General features: G+C 38.1%; 1 protein-coding gene across 1 annotated transcript in view; it reads right to left on the bottom strand.

The window, feature by feature from the left end:
- TIMM44 (translocase of inner mitochondrial membrane 44) overlaps positions 1-21,281 on the bottom strand; it is a 1,268,345-nt gene that overhangs the window by 1,075,995 nt on the left and 171,069 nt on the right. The window contains exon 4 of the mRNA XM_044090681.1: positions 6,500-6,580. Coding sequence (XP_043946616.1) covers positions 6,500-6,580 — 81 coding nt within the window. The remainder of the gene's footprint in view (positions 1-6,499; positions 6,581-21,281) is intronic.

The raw sequence follows: 21,281 nt of genomic DNA, 5'->3' as shown, positions 1-21,281 counted from the left end.
ATAAGGATAAATCTGTATTCCTCTTAGTCTGAAAAATGCTATCACTGGAGCCAGAACCTTTGTGAACACTCTGGGCAGTAGATAAGCCAAAGGGCAATGCAGAGAACTGATAATGTAAATTTCCAGCCAACGCAGGTACCTCCTGCAAATGGGCCTGATAGGAACATGAAGGTAAGCCTCTTTGAGATCCAGAGTAACCATCCAGTGATCTTTTCCCAACAGAGGTAAAAGTTGTTGTAAAGTCAGCATCTTGAACTTTGGAATATCCAGGTAAGTGTTGAGGATAGATAAATCCAAAATTGGTCTCCACGTGTTTCCTTTCTTTGGAACTAGAAACAGGCGAGAATAAAATCCTAGGCCCACTTCTGACAGAGGAACTGGCTGTATAGCTCCTATTTGAAGAAGTAAAGAAATTTGTCTGCGAGCCTCTATCCTTTGCCGAGGAGGTACGTCTGGCATGCCTTTGAAAGGAGGCATGGTATGGAAATAGAACTTGTAACCTCGGTTTATAATGTCCAATACCCATTTGTCCTGGGTGACTAAATGCCAATTTTGCTTGAAAAGAGCCAACTTTCCTCCCAAAGGAGCTGCCAGGCAAGAAGAATCTGGCAGCTGAAAATGTAGGTCATTGGGCCTGTTTACGAAAGAACTGGCCCCTGCCCTCAACAGCAGATTGAGCAGGCGAACTCCATTGTCTCGGCCTGAAAGTACTCTGAGCTCTGCCCCTACCACGCCTAGATCTACCCCTAGACTGAGAATCAGAAGAAGGGTACGTCCACCCCTTAGCAGGCCAATTTCTACTAAACTTTGGAGGTTGTACCTGCAAAAAATCTTTAACAGTCTGCATAGACTTAGCCTTGTCTTCCATTTTCTTTAAGACTGACTCCACAGGAGGGCCAAACAAAACTTCAGACTGTAAAGGGGCATCCAGAATTCTAGACTTAACATGCTCAGACAAATTCTGATCCTTAAGCCAGGCGTGCCTACGAATAACTGAACCAGTGGCAGCCACCCTGGAAGAAGCCTGTAAAGCATCAAAACCACATTGCAAAGAGTGCTTACCCACCTGTTCAGAAACATGCACTAAATCCTGCAATTCTTTACACTCTATGCCCTCTGCCAAAGCATCCACTTTAGACCTTAGCTGAGAAAGGAGGAAATTCTGATACTTCAACATATGAAACTGGCAGTTCAAAGCTCTCATTGCTAAAGTAGAAGAGGTATACACCTTCTTACCCCATCTATCCAAAGCTCTAGCTTCCTTATCCAGAGGAACCGGATTCTTAACAACAGAGGCTCTAACACCCTTAGGCCCCTGACTAATAGTTTCTGGGTCCGCCCTAGGACTCCTATACAGATATTTATGAGCCTCAGGCACCCTGTAATACCTGTCCGGTTTAACTGGGGCAGGAGGCACAGAATCTGGATTAAGGGAGGCTTCCGAAAAAACATCTGAAACAACATCCAAAACCGGAGGTATAGCTAAGGGTCTATGCTGTGGTAAAAACAAGAACTCCCTAAGTCTCTTCCATGAATCAGAGTAATCCTGTCCCTCTCACTGAAAATGCTCCCTCATGGAATGCAGAGTTTCTGAAAATGAAAAATCCTCTGGAGGAGAAGCAGAAGGAGTGGAATCCTCTGCATCAGAATCAGAATAAAGAGGGAAATCTTGAATGTCTTCAGCAGAAGACTCTGAATCATCTGAGGCCTGCACCAAACTTTCCAACTCTGGCTCCATCCTAGGCCTTTTATCAGGAGGGGGCATAGAACCTCTAATTAAAGTAATCAAATCCTCTGCCATTTTAAGCATGTGCTTTTTAGGCACAGACCCTGAAGAACCAGAACTGACACCAGAGGAAGGCAAGACAGACCTGCCCTTAGAAGGAGCCTTAGAAACAGTAGCAGAAGGCCTAACCACCTTAGGCATAGAAGGGAGAATAGTAACCTGAGAGGCCCCTTCAGCCTGACCTGCCTCCTGAGAGGCCACATCCTGTAAAATCAACGTTTCCCCCTGGGACTCAACAGAAACTTCAGCCGGATCCACCTGTTCAGCTGTAGCTTCTAAAGGTCCGGCGTCCGAACGGACGAATCATCCTGCCTAGGCTTTAAAGATTTGTCTTTGCGCTTCTTAGTAGAAGCAGGCGTCGGAACATCCGGCGGCATATTATAATTACACCTCTTGCCAAAGACTAACCTAGCGCAATCTAACCTCCGTTTTATAGTGCGCTTATTAAACCTAGCACAAAACCGACACCCGACTACGCCGTGCTCGGTCCCAAACAAGGAATACAAAACGCGTGGTAATCCCTATGCGGTATCTGTTTCCCACAACAAATACAATTATCCACTTTCTCTGACATCCCGTAAGTAACTGAGGCAAGAAAAACAAAAATATTCCCAACGGGTACTTAGCCCAACTTGGTATCGGTCTGAAACTCCGAAAACGAAAAATTTCAGAACGCCGAACGGCACTTGCAACGCTGCTTCTGCATCGGACCATGCGGCAAAAAAGACTGAAGATATGACGTCGGTCATGCGCCTTTATACCCTGATGCTCTGATGTCAGATTTAGGCGCCCATGACTGACGTCAGCCTAATACTTTGGTATTCGGGCCGACCGAGGACAGCGGACTACCCATAAGTAAGGACTGCAGCAATGTGAGATGAAGAACATCAATACTTCTGCCACCTCCAGCAAAAACACCAGAACAACCCAAAGAAATTCTGGGCAGGTTTTAACAACCTTCTGCACCCAGGTAAAACCTCCACCCCAACCCCCGAGAAACTGATAGAGAAAGGACAGGAAGAAGTAGCCAACACCTTCAACTCCTTCTTCACTGAGACTATCCAAAATCTAGCCAGTCAACTAACTTCCACTCCCCCCTCTGCTGTTCAACAGCAAATCGACACCCCTACCCCCTTCAATTTAAAGCCAGTCTCTTCCTCTTATATACGTACCCTCCTAAAAAAACTCAAACCAACCACCCTAGCGGCTGACCACCTTCCTGCAGAATTCTTACAAATTGCATCTGAAGTAATAGACTACCCAATAACAATCCTTATCAATAGAACTATAACTGAGACGAACATCCCCTCTATCTGGAAGATTTCTTATATCATTCCACTTCACAAAGGAGGTACCTCCATGGAAACCTCAAATTACAGACCAATAGCTATACTATCCCCAATAGCGAAAATCATGGAGAGATGCATCCACAAGCAACTTCTTCGCTACCTAACCTTTAATCATCTCTTGTCCAACTCCCAGCACGGCTTTCGCCCCCACCATAGTACAACTACCGCCCTCCTTTCCTTTGTTGACTCCATCAATAAAAATCGCAACAACAAACTTATATCCTCTGCCCTCTTTTTGGACCTATCAAAAGCTTTCGATATGGTCAATCATCAGCTCCTTCTTAACACCCTTGAAACCCTGCATCTGGACACACCAGCACTAAACTGGTTTAAGGCCTACCTCACGGGTAGGCAACAAGCTGTCCTGTGGCAAAACTGTATATCAGGACTACTCCCAAATACCATAGGTGTTCCTCAGGGCTCCATACTGGGTCCACTTCTGTTTTCCATCTTCATAAATGACCTTCAATCAGTCATCCCTAAATCCACCTGCATACAATATGCCGCCGACTCCACCCTAATCTGCTCAGGCGTCTCCATCTTGAATCTCCAAACCATCACTCAACATTGTTTTTCTCTAGTTGAAAAATGGTTCACCGACTTGAAACTCCTACTTAACCCAACTAAAACGAAATTATTACTATTCTTCCCCAACGTTTTCTCATCCCATGGCAAAGAACTCCCAAACACTAACAATATAACCTTCCATGTTAAATCCAACAATGGGACCCTCATAACCCCTGTCACCAGTACCAAACTACTTGGAGTTACCATTGATCATAAGCTCAAATTCGACATACACATTACTCAAACCATAAAGTCTGTTAACAAAAAACTAGGATCTATGTACAGAATTAAAAACTTCTTAACTCCTTCTACCAAATTAACCATTGCCCGTACCCATCTCCTCTCTTCCCTCCTCTACGCTTCCCCGGTCCTCTCTTTCCTCAATAAACGTGAACTTAACATGCTCTCTCTTGCCTACAACCACATTGCTAGATTTATAACAGGTTCCCCTTATCGAACCCACCATTGTCTTAACTTGAGGAACCTTGGCTGGCTAGAACTGCCTAATCTCCTCAAACTTAACCAACTCACCGAAGCTTACAAAATAATCAACCATCCTGATAAAACTCCCTCACTATGCAGCATTCTGACTCCGTACTCTAATCTCAATAGTCTTCGATCATCTAACAGTACCCTGATCCTAACCATTAAAGCTAAGAACTCAGGTGGGGATGCCCTCTACGCTAACTCCATTGGCAAGCCATGGAACTAATTGCCAAACTACCTAAGACTTGCAACCTCACGCACTCAATTCAAAAACAACCTTAAAGAATATCTCACAACACAATGGTTATGCCCTTGTCGTGCACCTGACTAACTACATATCTCATACCCTACTAGTCCCACTTCCTCCTAGCCCATTTCTCTTATCCAGATCTCTAAAATCACTCATTCCTAATATCAATGAGGATTATACCTGATCTAGTCTATTTTACATTCCTATGTGAAATTAATCCTATGTATAACCAACAGCATGATCTTTCTCCTATATAATTTCTATGTCATTTTTTCATCTTGTAAATGTTATTTGTACTCTTTTTTTTTTGTAACACTATTTTGTATCTATTTGAACATGTACTGACTATTTTGTTTGTTTGGAGCTTTTCTCCTCGGGCCTCTACTGAAAACGGATATGTATCCAGCTAGACTAGCCCGGTTAACAAATGTAAAATAAAATAAATAAAATAAACAACATTGGCAGTATTGCAATTTGCCGAAATATTACATTTAAAAATGCGTCCATTATCAGGATGCCTGAACTGAGAAGTCTTATTAATATGTATACAACAGTTATATTTTTTGCACGGTACAGTACCTGTTTCCATGATTCATGAAGGGGGGGTATCCAGATCTCTAGCCATATAACCCCTTTCTTTGAATCTTGTTTGTAAATTACCTAGCTCTACCTGAAAATCAGTATCAGATACAAATAATCTGGACAGTCACATACCCTATCCCTTAACTACATTATGAAAAATATGCAGGCAATGCATACTTCTCCTATGGAGATAGGTGTTCCTGGCACAAGGTTTCCTATAGCCCCCTGTCCCAATGGACTCATCATCTGTTCTCCATATATTATCATCAAGAGAATTAAGGGCATGCGACTGTCCAGATTACATGAAGTAGTGGAGATGAGAAGTAGGACTGCTAAACTCTACTTCTCTGACCAATTTAATGCCGTTAATGTTGCACATAGTAACAAGGGTGACGCTTTTAGACTCCCGTTATCCTTGACATTACATCACACTCATGAATGTAACTAGATAACTCGAATCATTGAGAAGCATTGGCATATTTTAACTGCACAACCTAAGATTAGGGATATAACTGGTGATATACCTTCTTTTTGTTTTAAAAACAAGAAAAATATAAAAAGGATGTTGTGTTATCCCAAGAGTATAGAAACCATTGGCCAAGGCATGGCAGCAGGCACTGCACCGTACAAAAATGTAACTATTGTGTATGTGTATGTATATATATATATATATATATATATATATATATATAATAAGACGACTTCTCAGTTCAAGCATCCTGATAATGGACGCATTTTTAAATTTAGTATACTGCAATTCTGCCAATGTTGTTTATCTAGCTACCTGTGATGAATGTCAAGCATTTTATTTAGGGAAGAGAAATAGACCCCTTAAACATCGTACAAGACAGCATTTATACAATATTAGAACAAAATGTCCCACTAATGCCTTAGTGAAACACATTACTCGACATATTTTTAGGTTAATGGTCATAGATATTGTGGTGCCTACAAACAGGTTAGGGGACATTAAAACTTATACTGAGTCAGTAGAAGCTTAGTGGATTATAAGACTGAGGGCTGATTGTGGGAAATGTTTAAATGACCATGTGTCTCTTTACCCCTTCTTGAAGATGAAGGGGGTACGTCAGAAGTTTTACTTTGTATCCTTATGTTTTTTAAGTGTTTGATGATTGTTTTAGACTGTACTATTTAAATGTTTTATTTTTATTTTTTTATTCATGGTCTGAGGAAGCAGTTTTGTGAAAGCGTTCACCTTTTTAATAAAGTTTTACATGCTACGGAAGTGGATGAATATTCTACATATCTAAAACAAGCCTGGACCATTTAATTTTTAATACTTCAGATGGGTGTTTGGGGCAAACCAAGGCCACTCCATTCCTTCATGCTTTGGGCAAGATACTTAAAAATTGGGCAACACTTTTTTACCTCCATTTCACATTTACGTATATCTTAAAAAGTACTAGTGAAGGAAAACCAATAAAAATGATTAAAGATACAACTGGATTGAATACATACCTCTTTAACTGTGCCAGTCAGCTCTTCAATTTTCTTCTTCAACACTTCTGATGTTTTAACAGTCTCAGACTCTATGTTTTTCTGATAAAAAAAAGGAAATTAGAGAAACTAATTATGAAATAAGACATTTACCATGAAGCTCCATTTTAACAACTTACTTAAAACTGTTTTTCAACTTACGACATTACTGCCTCACAATGAAACTGAGGTCTCACAAGCATGCTCAGCACCATAAACAGAGGTCTCACAACCATTCTCAGCACCATAAAAAGAGGTCTCAACCATGCTCAGCACCACTCTTTTGGAACAAAACAAACATGGTCTGGATCTTGACCCAGAAATAACTAACCAGTTCCACAAGACCAGGTTACATCAGGCCTCAACTAACAACATCCGGCCTGCACTAAAGTACAAAAGCCACACAAAACTAGCTTTGGTTGACTACAATGTACCTACTGGAGGAGAAACGGCTACCAACATGCCCTTATGTTACATGCATTCTTCAGTGCAGATTTTCAAGGGCAGACGGTTACAGAGTTCTGTGCAACAGTGCAGTCAAGAATATATAGTAATACCACATAAATACTCTATTAAAGCTCTCTTCACAACCAGCATGAAAGAATGCATGTACCCTGAACAACTCTGAAATGAAGAAAGCTGACATAAATCTCCTGGAAACCTGTGTAAGTCTGAAGAAAAAAAGCCCTTCTGTATTCTTTACATCCTAACTTTAACCGACATTGAATGCTTTCTTACATACCTGTAGCAGATGGACTAAATTAATCCATATGTTTTAGCATGGTTCTTTAACTACAATAAAAACTGTGAGTTGGGTGTGCCATTGTAAAGTGTATCACAGAAAAACACAGCTGGCTGTAGCTCTGACAAAAACTACACTTTCTGCATGTACTTACTTCTGGGTTTGTGACTAATTCAGAAACCTACAAATGCTCATCCTTCATGAATAATGTAAAAAAAAAAAACAGTAAAACTTTCAAATGTTGGCACTGCTACTAGACAGGTAGTTGGACACGTCCATGAAGGGGCCAAAACAATTTATTTTTATGATTGCTACTGCTGAGAAAAAAAAACAGATGCAGTAATAAAACCATGGACTGCCAAACAAGACACAGTTTGTAGATTCATAGTTTCATCTTTAAAAGCCAGTGTGAACTTTGTGCAGATTATATCAGGAGATGAAATGGCTGTTATAGCAGTGGCTGCATTCTCGAAAGACCTATCTCAAGCAACTGCATTACTGAAAGTATCGGAGGACTATGGCTTAAGCCATGAATTAGAAATTAAATGAACCTATGAATGAACCTAACGTGCATGAAAGGGAAAGCTAAAGCACAGTGACTCCTAGTGGCCAAGAGAAACCAGGACAAGAAAGTTAGGACTCCTTGGTTGTCATGACAGCTTTTCTGGTGCCTAAAAAAAAAGTGCAGAATAAGAACCTATAGGGGTTATTTGCAGGTCAGTCCTTGTTTAGTTTAGTGTATTTTCACTTTTAGAATACAGGCAGAATTTTTTGGGTGTGGATCAGTAACTATAAGTGCACCCACATTTAGCCTTTGATACAAGGCTGAAATGTAAAAGCCTTTCAGGCTATATGTTACCTCTCCCAAGTTGCAAGGGTTAGTCTCTCTCTGATTTTTCATGCAAGATTCTCAGTACTCTGAGCATAAGGTACACATGCATAAGGTACACATTTTTATACAGCCTGCATCTGCTCTTACACAAATTAATGTCAATGTGAAAAACAGTAGTCTTCATGAGATGCATGAAAAAACGGCACATAGAGAAAGAGGAAGTCGGATCAAAAACACTGATGACTATTAAAAACAAAAAACTGTACAGAGTATAACGGCAGCAGTTTGGTGGTGAGTGCTAAAGGCTATAGGTAACTTGGTGGGATGGTGTTCTAAGTCATGGACTAATTTACTTACCAGTTGGTTTGCTACTATTAAAGAAAAACGAGGACATGGGCTAGTTCCAGTGCATGAAAGGAAGAAAGAACATGTGACTGTGACCCATGCCACATAGGTTCAGTTAGCAGAACAGGTCCCCAAGGAATTTGTGGTGGTGGGGGGTTATAACTAGCAATACTTTGGCAGCTCACCTATCCCAGGGGAAGTTACTGAAATTCCCAATTAGGGTTACAACCAGTGGTTCATGACAAGGGCTCCAACCCTGCCTTAAGCATGCAGAAGGCACCTGTAGACTGTCTATGGCAAAGGACACCACTATCATTATTTTACGCTACGCGTGGGAAGGGAATATGGGGATATATAATGAAAATAAATCCGAACCAGCCACAGATGACTGCTCACTGTGGCTATAGTCAGTGAAGCAGGGGTTCCATGGTCAGGTTGAAAAGGGCCAAAATAAATGACTGCCCAATCACCCACCCCAAAAAAAGATATAAAGATATGTGTTATCACCATTGTTTGAAACGATACATAAAAATATTAGTCCAAGTGCTTTATGCATTACTCCCCCTTAGTGATTTAGTAAAATTTTGTGGAAATACCCAAGACAACATCAGAGCAATTTAACAGTAAGTCATAACATTTCAGTTTATCATAACATTAGATTTTACCTACCTTCTCTTCCCTTTTTGCTGGGTTGGATTTTCCATCAGCTGTTTCAGTCCTCCCTATGAGTATCAATGTTGGTCTCTATGCTGTCTCTGACAATACCTTCATAGGTTCATGGAGCTCAAACTCAACACTGTCATGCTATTTTTTCACTGTTCTTTGGATCATACAAAGCCTAGAAACTCTGCTGCAATCAAATTGCTAGTATATACAGCAGCCAAATTATCAAAATAAATCCAAGAATAAAACTGGTAAACACTATGCAAAGAAGCAGATACAACCAAACTATATACAACTTCCCTCAGGAGGGTAATTTTATTGTTACAATTAGCTTTTTTCAAAAGATATAATGTGACATATCTTACGCAACTGTACCACCTTCTTCGGGGAAGGTCACTGCAGCAGTAAATCATACTATTCAAGTAAGCTCCCAAGCTCTACTTTCACACCTGTGGGAGGTGGACAGTTACAGAGTTCTATGTAGCCACGCCAAATCCTATTCAACCCCTAGACCGTGCATCATAGGTTCATACTAGGCTATCTGCCCTAGGGCATTTATAAGCCTAGCCAGAATGTGTTTGGCTTTCACCACCCATTTTAAATTTATTTTGCTATGCCCGTTTTCAAGGATAGTATACTGTGCCTCTGTCTAACAGTGACACAGAAGTGATACCCAGGGTAAACCTACGATCTCCCATCCACTCATCAAGATTCCTCTTGAAGAGAGTCAATGAGGGATTCTGCCTAACCTGGACTGGGATTTTATTCCAGAGTGAAGGGAGCCTCTGGGTTATGAAAATGTCCCTCCAGCATGTCCTATTTATTTCAGTGCTGAGGTTCAAGTCTCTCGAGCGCGTAGCTCGATGGGATTTGGATTTTCTGAGGTGCAGCATGTCCATTAATTCCGGGTTGGACATGACTTTATACGTCAGGCACAGATCGCCTCTGAACAGGCGGTATGCCACTGAGTAGAGCTGGAGTTTCTTTAACCGGGCAGCATATGGCATCTGTTTGAGCCCTTCGATCCTCTTGGTGAGGTACTTTTGGGGTCTTTCCAGTTGCTGCAGGTGTCTGGTAAGGTACATCCCAAAAGGGGCATTGTACTCAATTATGGGCCTGATGAGGGATGAGTAAAGAGGCATGATGACCTCCCCCCTGATCTAGATGTGAATCCCTTCATGATTAGGTGGGCTATATAAAATGTTTTTCTAACCACTTTGGCCACGTGGTTGTCAAATGAGAGATTGCTATCAACTTGGGTCCCCAGGTCCCTAATTACTTCTTCTGTACTTAATGGATTACCACCTATGTGGTAATTTGTGGGCACTTTGTTTTTGCCAAAGGGGATGACTATACACTTTTTGGCATTTAGCTTGAGGCCATGGCTCTGGCACCAGTTGTCTGTTTCTATGAGGCCCTTTTGGAGGATGCTTGTGTCGGCTGGAGAGTCGATTATGGCGCCAAGTTTGCAGTCATCTGCGAACTTGGTCAGCCACAGTCCTTCCGTGTTGGCTTGTACCTCCATGAAATATATACCGAACAAGAGAGGTCCCATGACTGAGCCTTGTGAGACACCACTTGTAACTGGTTTGGAGTCTGACATGGCTCCAGCAATTCTAACCATGTGGGTTCTGTCCTTGAGCCAGTTTGCAATCCATCTAGTGACATAGGGGTTTATATTTAAGCTGGTGAGCTTATCTATAATGCCCGAGTGGGGTATTGCAAAAACATGTAGGCAGTTGTTCACATGGCAGCTTCCAAAATACACTGTGTGGAAATTTCTAAAGCAAGCTGCTGAATTCTAAGCCCCCCCCTTCTCAAATTCATGCACAGCCTATTAAATTCTCCAAATTAAATTCAAGCTCCTTTCAGTTATGATCAGCAGAATGCACTGGAATGGTGAAGGTGTTCTGCCTAATAAATAAAGTCCTCTTCCAGGCTGCTGCAATACCAACACATCTACTGCTAGCAATCAGATATCAAGAGATACTAAATGACTGAGGATTTCAATGGGGAAACATTTCACAGCAAACAGAAGAGAAACACATGGTTTTATGAAATGCAAGAGAGAGGCACAAGAATATTCCATCACCTGGTATTCTTGGAAAGGCACAGTATGTCAAATAAGTGGGTGTCCTCTGTTTGATCAAGGAGTAAAAAAAAAAAAAATCTTTCAAAGGACAAGATATTAAAAGAAAAGGATAAAGTAATATGCCATTCTTCTATGAATATAATTAAGCAACAAAAGAGTATTCATTTCATCTCGCACATCTTATGTAAAGATACATCAATATCAATGGCAAACTTGCTAAATTCCTGATTCACAACATACTGTGAACAATACTTTTTTGGCTGAAAAAAAACTGCCTTTATTTCTTTTTGTCATCTGCATTGCGAGAAGGAACTAAAAGAACTAAAGTTTTAGATACTTGCCAAACATTTAAAAGACTGCTGCTTTCAACAATCACATATTGCTGCCTTTCCACAAAAAGATGAGATATCTAAGCAAATAGGAGAGCAAACCTCTTCTGGAATGGAGAAGCAAGCTTTGTCAGAGATGACACATATTTTGCAATAAAAAAAGAAACAAACCCTGGGCTCTTTCCCCATTTAAAAAGGACATATTTGTAACCCCCAACATTATTTACCGAATTCCCAAGTGACGTCAACAGTTACTTTTACAGCAGTGAAAGTCTGAACATTTTTATTTACTACAGAATCTCCATACTCCAGTTATAATTTCATCTTGCAAAAACATTTCCACACTATAATGAATTAGACAAATCATAACAGTATTAAATCTTGGAGCTCAATTCACTATGATATTGTCACAAAGAACACACACAGGTTTCCTTTCCTTCCAAATGTCAGCAGCTAAGAATATATTTCCTTAGATTTTGACTGACATTTTTTCTTCATAAACTCTGACATAGACAAACATCAATATAAAAGAAAACAAACCATATCAACATACTTAAGTTACATACATTATATACCACATAAGTTTTTATATTATCAATACAACATTTCATATACTGCTGAATTCCTTACTCCCCTTAAACCTCACTCCTCCTGAACATTATTGTGCATGTATTGCTGACACAATTTCCATTTACTTCTATGTAAATTGCTTCTGCCCTTTTCTAAAGATCTCACTTCCAGTTTTTATATCTATTACAATATTCAGTAATTCAACTACAGTTAGACTTTGATTTCCATTTTCTAGTAATTGCTTTTTTGGCAGCCACCAGAATTAAACTTAACAAGGCCTTACTTTATCTAGGCAATCCAGATGCAGTATCCCAGCTCAAAAGAATCATTTCCTTAGTTAACACCCATTTGCCCACCAAATATTTTTGATAAAATGCTCTGTAGGGAATTTTTAATATCTGCCAACTCATTGCACACAAAAAAAATAGGTTCCCAGTTAGCCCTTTCTTCCCTATCACAACATTAACCTTTCAATCTTTAAAAAAACCTTTAAAAGATCTAACAACCAAAACCTAATAGAATTGTATAAACCAACTCGTCCCCCAGGTAAAAATCTCCTATCCTATGGACTAGCACATCTCTGGAACTCCCTACCACCATCCATTCGTACCACCTCTAACCGCTTTCTATTCAAAAAATCTCTTCACTCGCATCTAATATCCCAGTGGGAACGCTCCTGCTCCCACCCCACATAATCTCTTCACCTCTTTACACTGACAATTTCCATTTTACTTTTCTCACCCCCTCTTTACACTGGCAGTTTCCATATTACTTTCTCTCCTAACTCGTATATCCTGCTCTTGAACATACTAAGCTATTTACAAAGAATGTATTAATGTCTTCTCAGTATTTATACTGCAATGTTCTTTTTTAAATAGTCTGTAGCATCTGTAATGTTTTTCACTAGTCTGTAGTATTTGTAATGTTTTTTTTCTCTAGTCTGTAATATTTATAATGATTGTAACCTAAATCCTTATTGTAACCTTGCTTGTATTTGGAGCTTTTCTTCCCGGGACTCCATTGAAAATGGGTTCATCTTGGACCAATGGACTATCCTGGTAAACCAACTGCAAATAAATAAATAAATCTACCCGAGTAGAAAATCTTTGCATAGATATTTTATACCCCCAAGCAGATTTCAAACACTTCAAAGCAAAAATCCTAAACCATCTAGACTTTGCTGCATACGTGGGAACTATACTTGCTTACCCAGTCTGTCTTCCCAATTTTTTCCAACCTCCTCGGACTGATTCTTGTGATTATCATCCATTATTTTATATGACCTACTAAGCATCCCTTTTTTTTTAACAGCAACTTCTGTTCTAGATACAAGTATAAACTCTACCAGTGCAAGTCTTTCACTTAGGATTCCTCTATCCTTTTCTCTTCGCCTATACACGGTATCAATCCCTGGTAGGGAATGCAGTCTCTGCCCTGCAGTCCAAATGTCTTCTTGACATCATCCTATTCTATTACCTTTCCTTTAATTATTTGCTCCCAATATCTTTGATTCCTCTGCTAGTTTTCTCTAGAAAATTCCAGCCCCCTCATGCTTATTCTCTATACCCCTACTTGCAGTCATCTATATTGAAAAATCTCATTTCTCCATTCTCATGTTGGCTTACTTCTTAGAATGCTTTCTGCTACTTTAGGAATATAATATTCTGTCTGGTTGTTATTCTCCTTAAAGATCTGCATCAAAAATTACAGACTCTCCTTACTTCAACTTCCATCCTGCTTCATCATCATCCCTTTTCACATTGAAGTATACCTTTCTGCTTGTGTTATGTATATCAACATTAACTGTGTCATTCCAGATTATTGCTTTAAATCAGGTAATCCTAAATCATATTGTTCTATTGGAAATATCATCTTATCCCACTTAACCCTTGCCCTCTTACCCTCACAGATAATTCCTTAAAACTCTTTACTGATTACTGTCCATAACTTCTCCTCTGCTTAATAAAATATTTCTGACCTGTATATAAAACTAAAGGGACTAAACATTTTTCACAGGCTGTATTTTACTATCCATATACATAAACAAGAGCTTTCAGTTTCTCAGCTTTTGTACTACTTTTTGTCTATCATCTTCTTATATAGCATTAGCCGTCATAACAAAAGCCTAATCCATACTCCTAAACACTTCATTTATCATGTCCCCATAAATATGGGCATTGCTGAACCAGTTCATGTGTGGGTAAATAATTTATGGTTATAGCTTTTATCATCATTAATTTTATATCCCAAGAAATGAAACTGTTCAAAATGTTCCACAATGAGAAGTCCTTTTCTGAAATTATCAGGCATAAAGTCATATAATTTGCAAATAAAGCCAACTTTTCTTAATCATACCAAATATATCCTTCAACTTCTGAGTTCCTTATTTCTTTGCCAGTGGCTCTAAACATAAAGCAAATAACAAAGAGGAAAGAGGACACCCCTGCGAGGCTCCTCTGTTCAGGCACAACTTATCAGACAGGAACCCTCCTACTTCAGTTCTTGCCTCCAATCCCTCATATCTCTTCCCAATTAACCTTATTATTATTGTATTAGAGAATGCAAATGCTTCCATTGCCATACTCATAAAATACCATGTTGAATGCTTTCTTTGCATCAAGACCCACCAACTACAGTGGTATTTTCTTGCATTCTGCTTCCCTCTGGATCATCATTGCTCTGTTTATGTTGTCAAATGTTTGCCTCCCCTCCTCAAACCACACTGATCCATACCTTTCAATTTTGGCAACACTTTTTGTCATTTTTTTAGTTAGTATAAACAAACACTTTATAATAATGGTTTAAAACTGAAATGGATATATATGAAGCTGGGTCTGATGAGTCTTTACCATCTTTAGGTATTACAGCCACCAAAGCTTTCTTCCAAAATGTTGCTTCATTCCCAGATTTTAAAATACTGTTAAACATAGCCTTCAAGATCTTTATCACTTTCTTTCTTCCTAACTTCCAAACTTCCACTGGAATACAGTATGTTCCTGGAGATATTCCTGCAGATTGAGTATACACTACAATTTTTATCTCATCTCCTCCTACGTTAACTGTTAATTGTGGAGTCTCGTCCACCTCTAACCTGGACATACTTAAGTCTTCCATAGATATTTCCATTTGTGCTCTTTTAGGATTTCCACATTTCTCTGCTTTTTATAGGTTGTTTTCATAAAATTTCTAAAATATCTCTAATACCTCTACAGAATTACTGGAGATTTTTTTTGTCATAGGCTTCCAACATCTGATGACAACCCTTTCTACTTTGTGTTGACTAAGTCATTGTGCTAAAAGTTTTTGTGCTCTGGAGTTATCAAAAATAACTCTTAACAGCAATTTTTTAAGCCCACACATATTATCCAGATATTCTCTTATTTTCGCTTTAGCACTTTGTAATTGTGCCTATTCTTGCTCTGTGAGATTCCACTTACTCTGCAGTACTTTAACCTTTGTCAACCCTCTATATAATTCATATGACTTCTTAACCATATCTCTTTTTCTTTTATTTCTACTCTATTTTTAAACTCCATTTTCATTTTATCCTCTCTAGCTGTAACTTCTGAAGAAACTTCTATCCATGATTCTCTTCCCTAATAAAATGTGAGTAACTCCCATTCCTTAAATTCCTCCAACAGGTAGGTGAGAAAACACTATTGTCTCATTTTTACTTCATTATCCTGCATTTTTATCTTACTTTTTACTGGTGTAGGATTGGAAAAAGTTATTGGATGTCCATCACAGCTTTCAATTAAATGCACATGTTCCTGTGAAATATAATTCCAAACTAGTCTATCTCAGTTATTGTATCTTAGGAATAATATGTACATTCTCTCTCAACTCCTACGACTGAATTCACATCTTCATACCAAATAGTTTCATAATTATCTTAAGAACTCTACCCTCTTTTGTTGCATTTTCAATTCTAAGTCCCCCAGATGCATCCTTACTGTTGCAAATCAAGTACCCTTCACCACTCATAAAAAAATATTTCCTGATGAAAGCTGATTTCTCACAAAATTCTCTTAAGCTCCATAGTAGCAGCTTTTGGTGGAATAGAAACATGCCAGCATAATGCTCCTTCCCTTGTCAACAGCCTCTTACCTTCACAAATCTTATCTTTTCCCCCTTTTCTATCACTATTAGAAATCCTCTAGCAATTAGTATATTTACTCCACTTTTCCTGATATTCTGCTGAATATCCATCCTGAAATCCTTTCTTTATCAAATTCATATGCTCATTTCTTTCCAAATGTGTCTCATGTTGCGATTTGTACTCTGCATTTCTTAATATAATTCAATGCTCTTACTTTTTTGTCTATAAGGCCATTTACTTTCCAAGATAATATGGCTAGCATAGCCATTATGATGAGGTTATTATTCTAACCTATTGTACAGAACAGCTTTTTGAATGTGCATTTCCAGCTTTTGTTTTACATGCACATACTAATGTTCTGCAGGCTGATCTTTTATACAGTTGTTTGTCATCTTAATTTTAACTTGTGTCACATTTCTCAAGACATTTTGTTTTAATGAAAGCCATCAAATGAAAAAATAAATAAATTTCCAGATAATCCCCATAATCTATTAGTGGGGCAGAAACTATGCACATCTTTAAAAAATAAAGTTTAACCCTCCAAATAAAAACAACTGACCCAAATATAAGGCTGCACCCACACTCATTAACTAACCTAAAATTAAGGTAAGCCATGCTAAAAAGCACATTATAGTCAGCACTTCCACTTGTACTGATTGGTGTCTGTTCTTTAACTCTATTCCCTACCAGACATGAAAAACAACTTGTATGCTTTCAGAAAACATTAACTTTCAGTTTTGATAACAAGTTTACTGGTTATCGTTAAATAAAACTAAATTATGCACTATTCTATTAAATGCATTAAAGTAACCCAGCTGCTAGAGAAGCTGATGACTCTTATTCACTGCCAATCATTTCAAACTTTATTTCCTATTTAATTTTTTGTCCTTGTGCCAAAAAAATTTGCATTTTCTCAGCAAAGAATGTTCAGAACTCTCAAGATGAAATGCTCACCCCTGCAAACAGCTCATCTCCACCAAAACAATCTGCAATGAAGAAAAAGCAGCTATCAGCTCTACAGCTACATGAAGGAATCTTGACAATTTCACTCAGAAAAGAACAGACCACACAACTGCCTTCAGCTGCAGACTATGCAAGAAACTTAGCACTTCTTATGGTTTTCATCATTTTGTCTTGTTTTTCAAACCAACTTGCTTACAGAAAATACTTGTGTTTAGATTAAGCCAAGAGTATTAATCCAGACATTCACCTTTGAAAAATAAGAGAAAACACTTGGGGATCTACATATAAAATACTCAGTGCACTTTACATCCCATGCCTAACCCAACAGCCCAAGATTATACTATTATATTATTAACTTAACTTTGCTTTTGTCATTCATTGCTTCCTTTTTTAAAATTGAAAAGACTAAATTTCTTATAACTAAAAAGGTATTTGTTTACTTTAATATCTTTATCACATACAGCAATCACTGAAAAGACCCACCCCATTCTCACATTTAAAATACCCCTAAACTACATAATACACAAAACTACTTTAGTATACAAAATGCAGTTTATATCATAAAACATTTTATACAAATACGCATAAGAACAAAATTGTTTTAGTCACTTTTTTTCCTTTTAGTGTCCTTCTAAACATTAATGACAAAGTGAGGTAACAATCAACTCAAGTTTAACAAAGTCAATAAAAGCCAGTCCTTCTCGACCACTTTTTCTTGCAAAGCCATATTTCACAAATGTGACTGATGCTTTATAATCTCACGCTTAATTGCCAATTTCAGCATTGCTAGTCTTCTTCCCGTTCATATCCATCTCCCAATACCAGACTCTCGTTCAAGTCCAAGGTACATTTGATTCTTCTGGTCAAGTCCTGTTTTTCTCTCTCTCAAGCATTTTTCTTTGCCAATAAATCCTTCTTCTAATTTTGCAAAAGTCTCTGTATGAGCTTTATTGTCAGAAGAATGAGAAACAGAATCCTCTTCTGTTCGATGGCTCAGTTTTTGTTGGATAAACTTTTATATTTCTTCCTTAGCCTATTCTGCATAAAAAATGTCCCCAATCCTCAAGGAAAAAATAGTCTGAAGACAGCTGGATACAGTAGCTTGAATCTCACAACCTGCTTGACAATTCCGGATTGCTGGGCTAATGTGCTTATTTCATGTCTGGTGTTACAGTCCATAAAAAATTTCCACAAATACTCTGCTGTCTCCAATTTTTAATATTTTCCCTTCTGCCACAGTTTTGTCAGGATCAACTCTTTCTGCTGACTAGGTTTGGAGCATACACTCGATGTGCCCTTTCAGTTCAGAAGTCTTGCTGTGGAATACCAATCCAGCTGCTTATTTGTGCTTTCATAAAATCAATACATAGTCTGTTACTTCCAGTTTCACTGTAACTGCAGAAAATCTCAGGTTTTCTCTGCACACACTGTCTTCTAACTGCAGCATTTTTTTGAAACAGCTCTTCTTGAGAAGTCACATACTCAGCCAAGCTTCTTCTTCATTTCAACCTCTGATTTTTGCAGTTTTTTTTTTGTTCATCTGAACATCTAGTTAAAACTTTTTCTATTTTCCCAACCTTTTGTTTGAATTGATATACCCTTTCAATGTTTCATTTGTTTTAATCATCTCTAAGTACATTTATTTTTTTCCTTTACATTACTGGAAGCCATATCTTGAACTGCTTTTCTGCTGAGCAGCGGTAGGGTTTTTCACCTTTTCTAATTGATTTTCTTTCAGGTTCTCTTCCTTCATTGGTGGAAATCAGGCAGTATATTTACTAGCCAGTAACTGAATTCTACTCAATCTGTCAGTATTACCAGCTCTTATTTCTCAATTTCTTTTTTCATACTAGCAGAGATGAAATTAAGCTGGTGATCAGTGTGCAGCCAACCTGGAAGTCTCTTCTTCTTAAACCTTTTATCAATTAATACCTACAAAGCTAGTAATAGTCACAATGATACTCTGAAGACCATTTGGTACCAGAAATTCATTTTACATTGTATTACAACCTTTTGTATCCAAAGTTTCAGGTTGTTTAACTTAATTTTCCACAGTATATCTCCTTCTAGTAATCACTGTGTCCTACCCGATACAAAATTTTGCCCAAATGTTTGGAACCTTACTTGGAACATCACCATTGTAACCCTCTGGTCCTCACCTTTTTGTCACCTAATGCTACCCAAATTTAGTATTCATAAATTACTTTTAAACATATTTAAAACAAAACAAATCTAGAGTCTGTGCAAAGATCCAGATCAAGTTTGATACTACCAATTAAACTTGGCCCTTAATATTAAACTCAAATATAGTGATAGTGGTAAAGATAACTCTATTGAGACTTTCCCCATAATGAGACTTTACAAAGGCCGATATTTTTAAATGCTCACCTCAGCATCCAATATTTGCAAATATTAGCACCTTCTTAAAGAGCATTTCTAAACTTGACATCTAGACCTTGACTTCATTACTGTTTGCCAAACAATTTCCCTTAACTTGCAGGTTACTATTTTAACCATATTAGCAACTGCCAAGTGCTCAATTTATTTTATGGGACTCAAGCAGATCAGTAAATATAGCAACGGAACTTGCACCAGTATGTTGAGGAATGTTTTATACTATATTCCTTTAAAATGTTTTTAATTCAGTTTATGATTTATTCTGATGCAAATTTAATGCCTTCTAAAAGAGTTCCATTCTTCTATAATTTTAATCCTCTATCTTACCTGTGAAACTTAGTGCTGACTTCCCCTACAGTTCTAGCTCCATCTTTAGTCCTCAACCTATGGTCACATATCTTTAAGAAACTTCTGTCATTTAACATTATAACAAAAAAAAAAAAAAGGTCTCCGCAACAAGCAATTTTGATCCATGGCCCTGACAGAGTCAATAAGGATCATTTACTGTTCATTACACCAGTTTTTGTGGCTTATAAAGTTGTACAGTACAATACAACTCAGTACACCCCCTTCTAAATTCTCCCCTGCTATGTCCAAGCACTTAAAAAATACAATGAGTCAAGTTCAAAAGGTTTTCACACTGGATACTTACTCAAAAGGTGATATTTCAATTGTTGTCAAAATGAATTCACTGTGATCAATATGCTACTTCTATTTTAATAACTGTAGCGGGACTTGCTGCTCCCTTTTTGTTCCTACTTATTAATTATTACACAAATTTACTTTTGATGCAGCAGCAGTTTGCACAGTTGTGCCATGTTTATGTTCCTGTTACTATTAGTCTGGTTAGTTATTTTAATTTATCATCTTATGGTGTGACTTAGTCGTACCTATGTATACTTAAAATAGCTAAACTGTTTATGTCAAAGTCTGATGCAGTCCTGACTCAAGTAAGGACAAAAGTACTAAATAAAATGAAGTTCCTCCTTCCTGGTCACCCTGTGGTCATTTTTTTTAGTTTATATTAAATTGCTGCTTACTATAATTTACATTTTAATAAACAACGTATTCATTAAAAAAGCATGGAACGTAAAGTAAAAGGCAATTTGGCCTCCCACTTCACAACATCTATCTGTAAATTAGTCTCAAGATAGCTCTATCAAGCCAATCAACTCGCTCTCCTCCTTCTCACTTGCACAGAGTTCTGAAATGCCTACTGTCCTCTCCTTTTAATGTCCAGATAGTGGGATTACAAAGCTTATACAATGTGTTGGTCTGAACATTGGTACTGGGAAGCAAACATTAATGACCAGGTCAAGGGGGAAGGGAAGAAAGTGAGAATAATGAGATTAAATATGCTACTACATTAAACAGATCTCTGGCATAGTTCTGCTACAGAAAGCAATGAAGTTGGGGGCAGATTACTGTCTGCTAAATCTAGAAAGGTTACTGAAGGCCCTTCTACAGCAAGTATTACAACCAGTTTTGTTTTGGAGTTTTAATTAATATACCAATTTAGACATTACTGTTATTATCATAACCACCATCTCCTTCCTTTACTCTTAAATTTTTCCTAGATACAATTAAATATACTTGACAGCAAATGGGCAAACCATGAAGGTAACTGTTTGTTGAGCCAGTGCCCCTGTCAATTGCTTTACCCACCTAAGCAAAGCTCTATGAACATTAGGATGGGGGAAGGAAAACAAAATTGGTAATATATAATTTTATA

This window comes from Protopterus annectens, chromosome 13.part0 (assembly GCF_019279795.1).
Source record: "Protopterus annectens isolate FY-2018-M chromosome 13.part0, PAN1.0, whole genome shotgun sequence".
Lineage (NCBI taxonomy): Eukaryota > Metazoa > Chordata > Ceratodontiformes > Protopteridae > Protopterus > Protopterus annectens.
The sequence above is the reverse complement of the archived record's forward strand: the minus strand, read 5'-3'. Positions and strand labels throughout refer to the sequence as shown.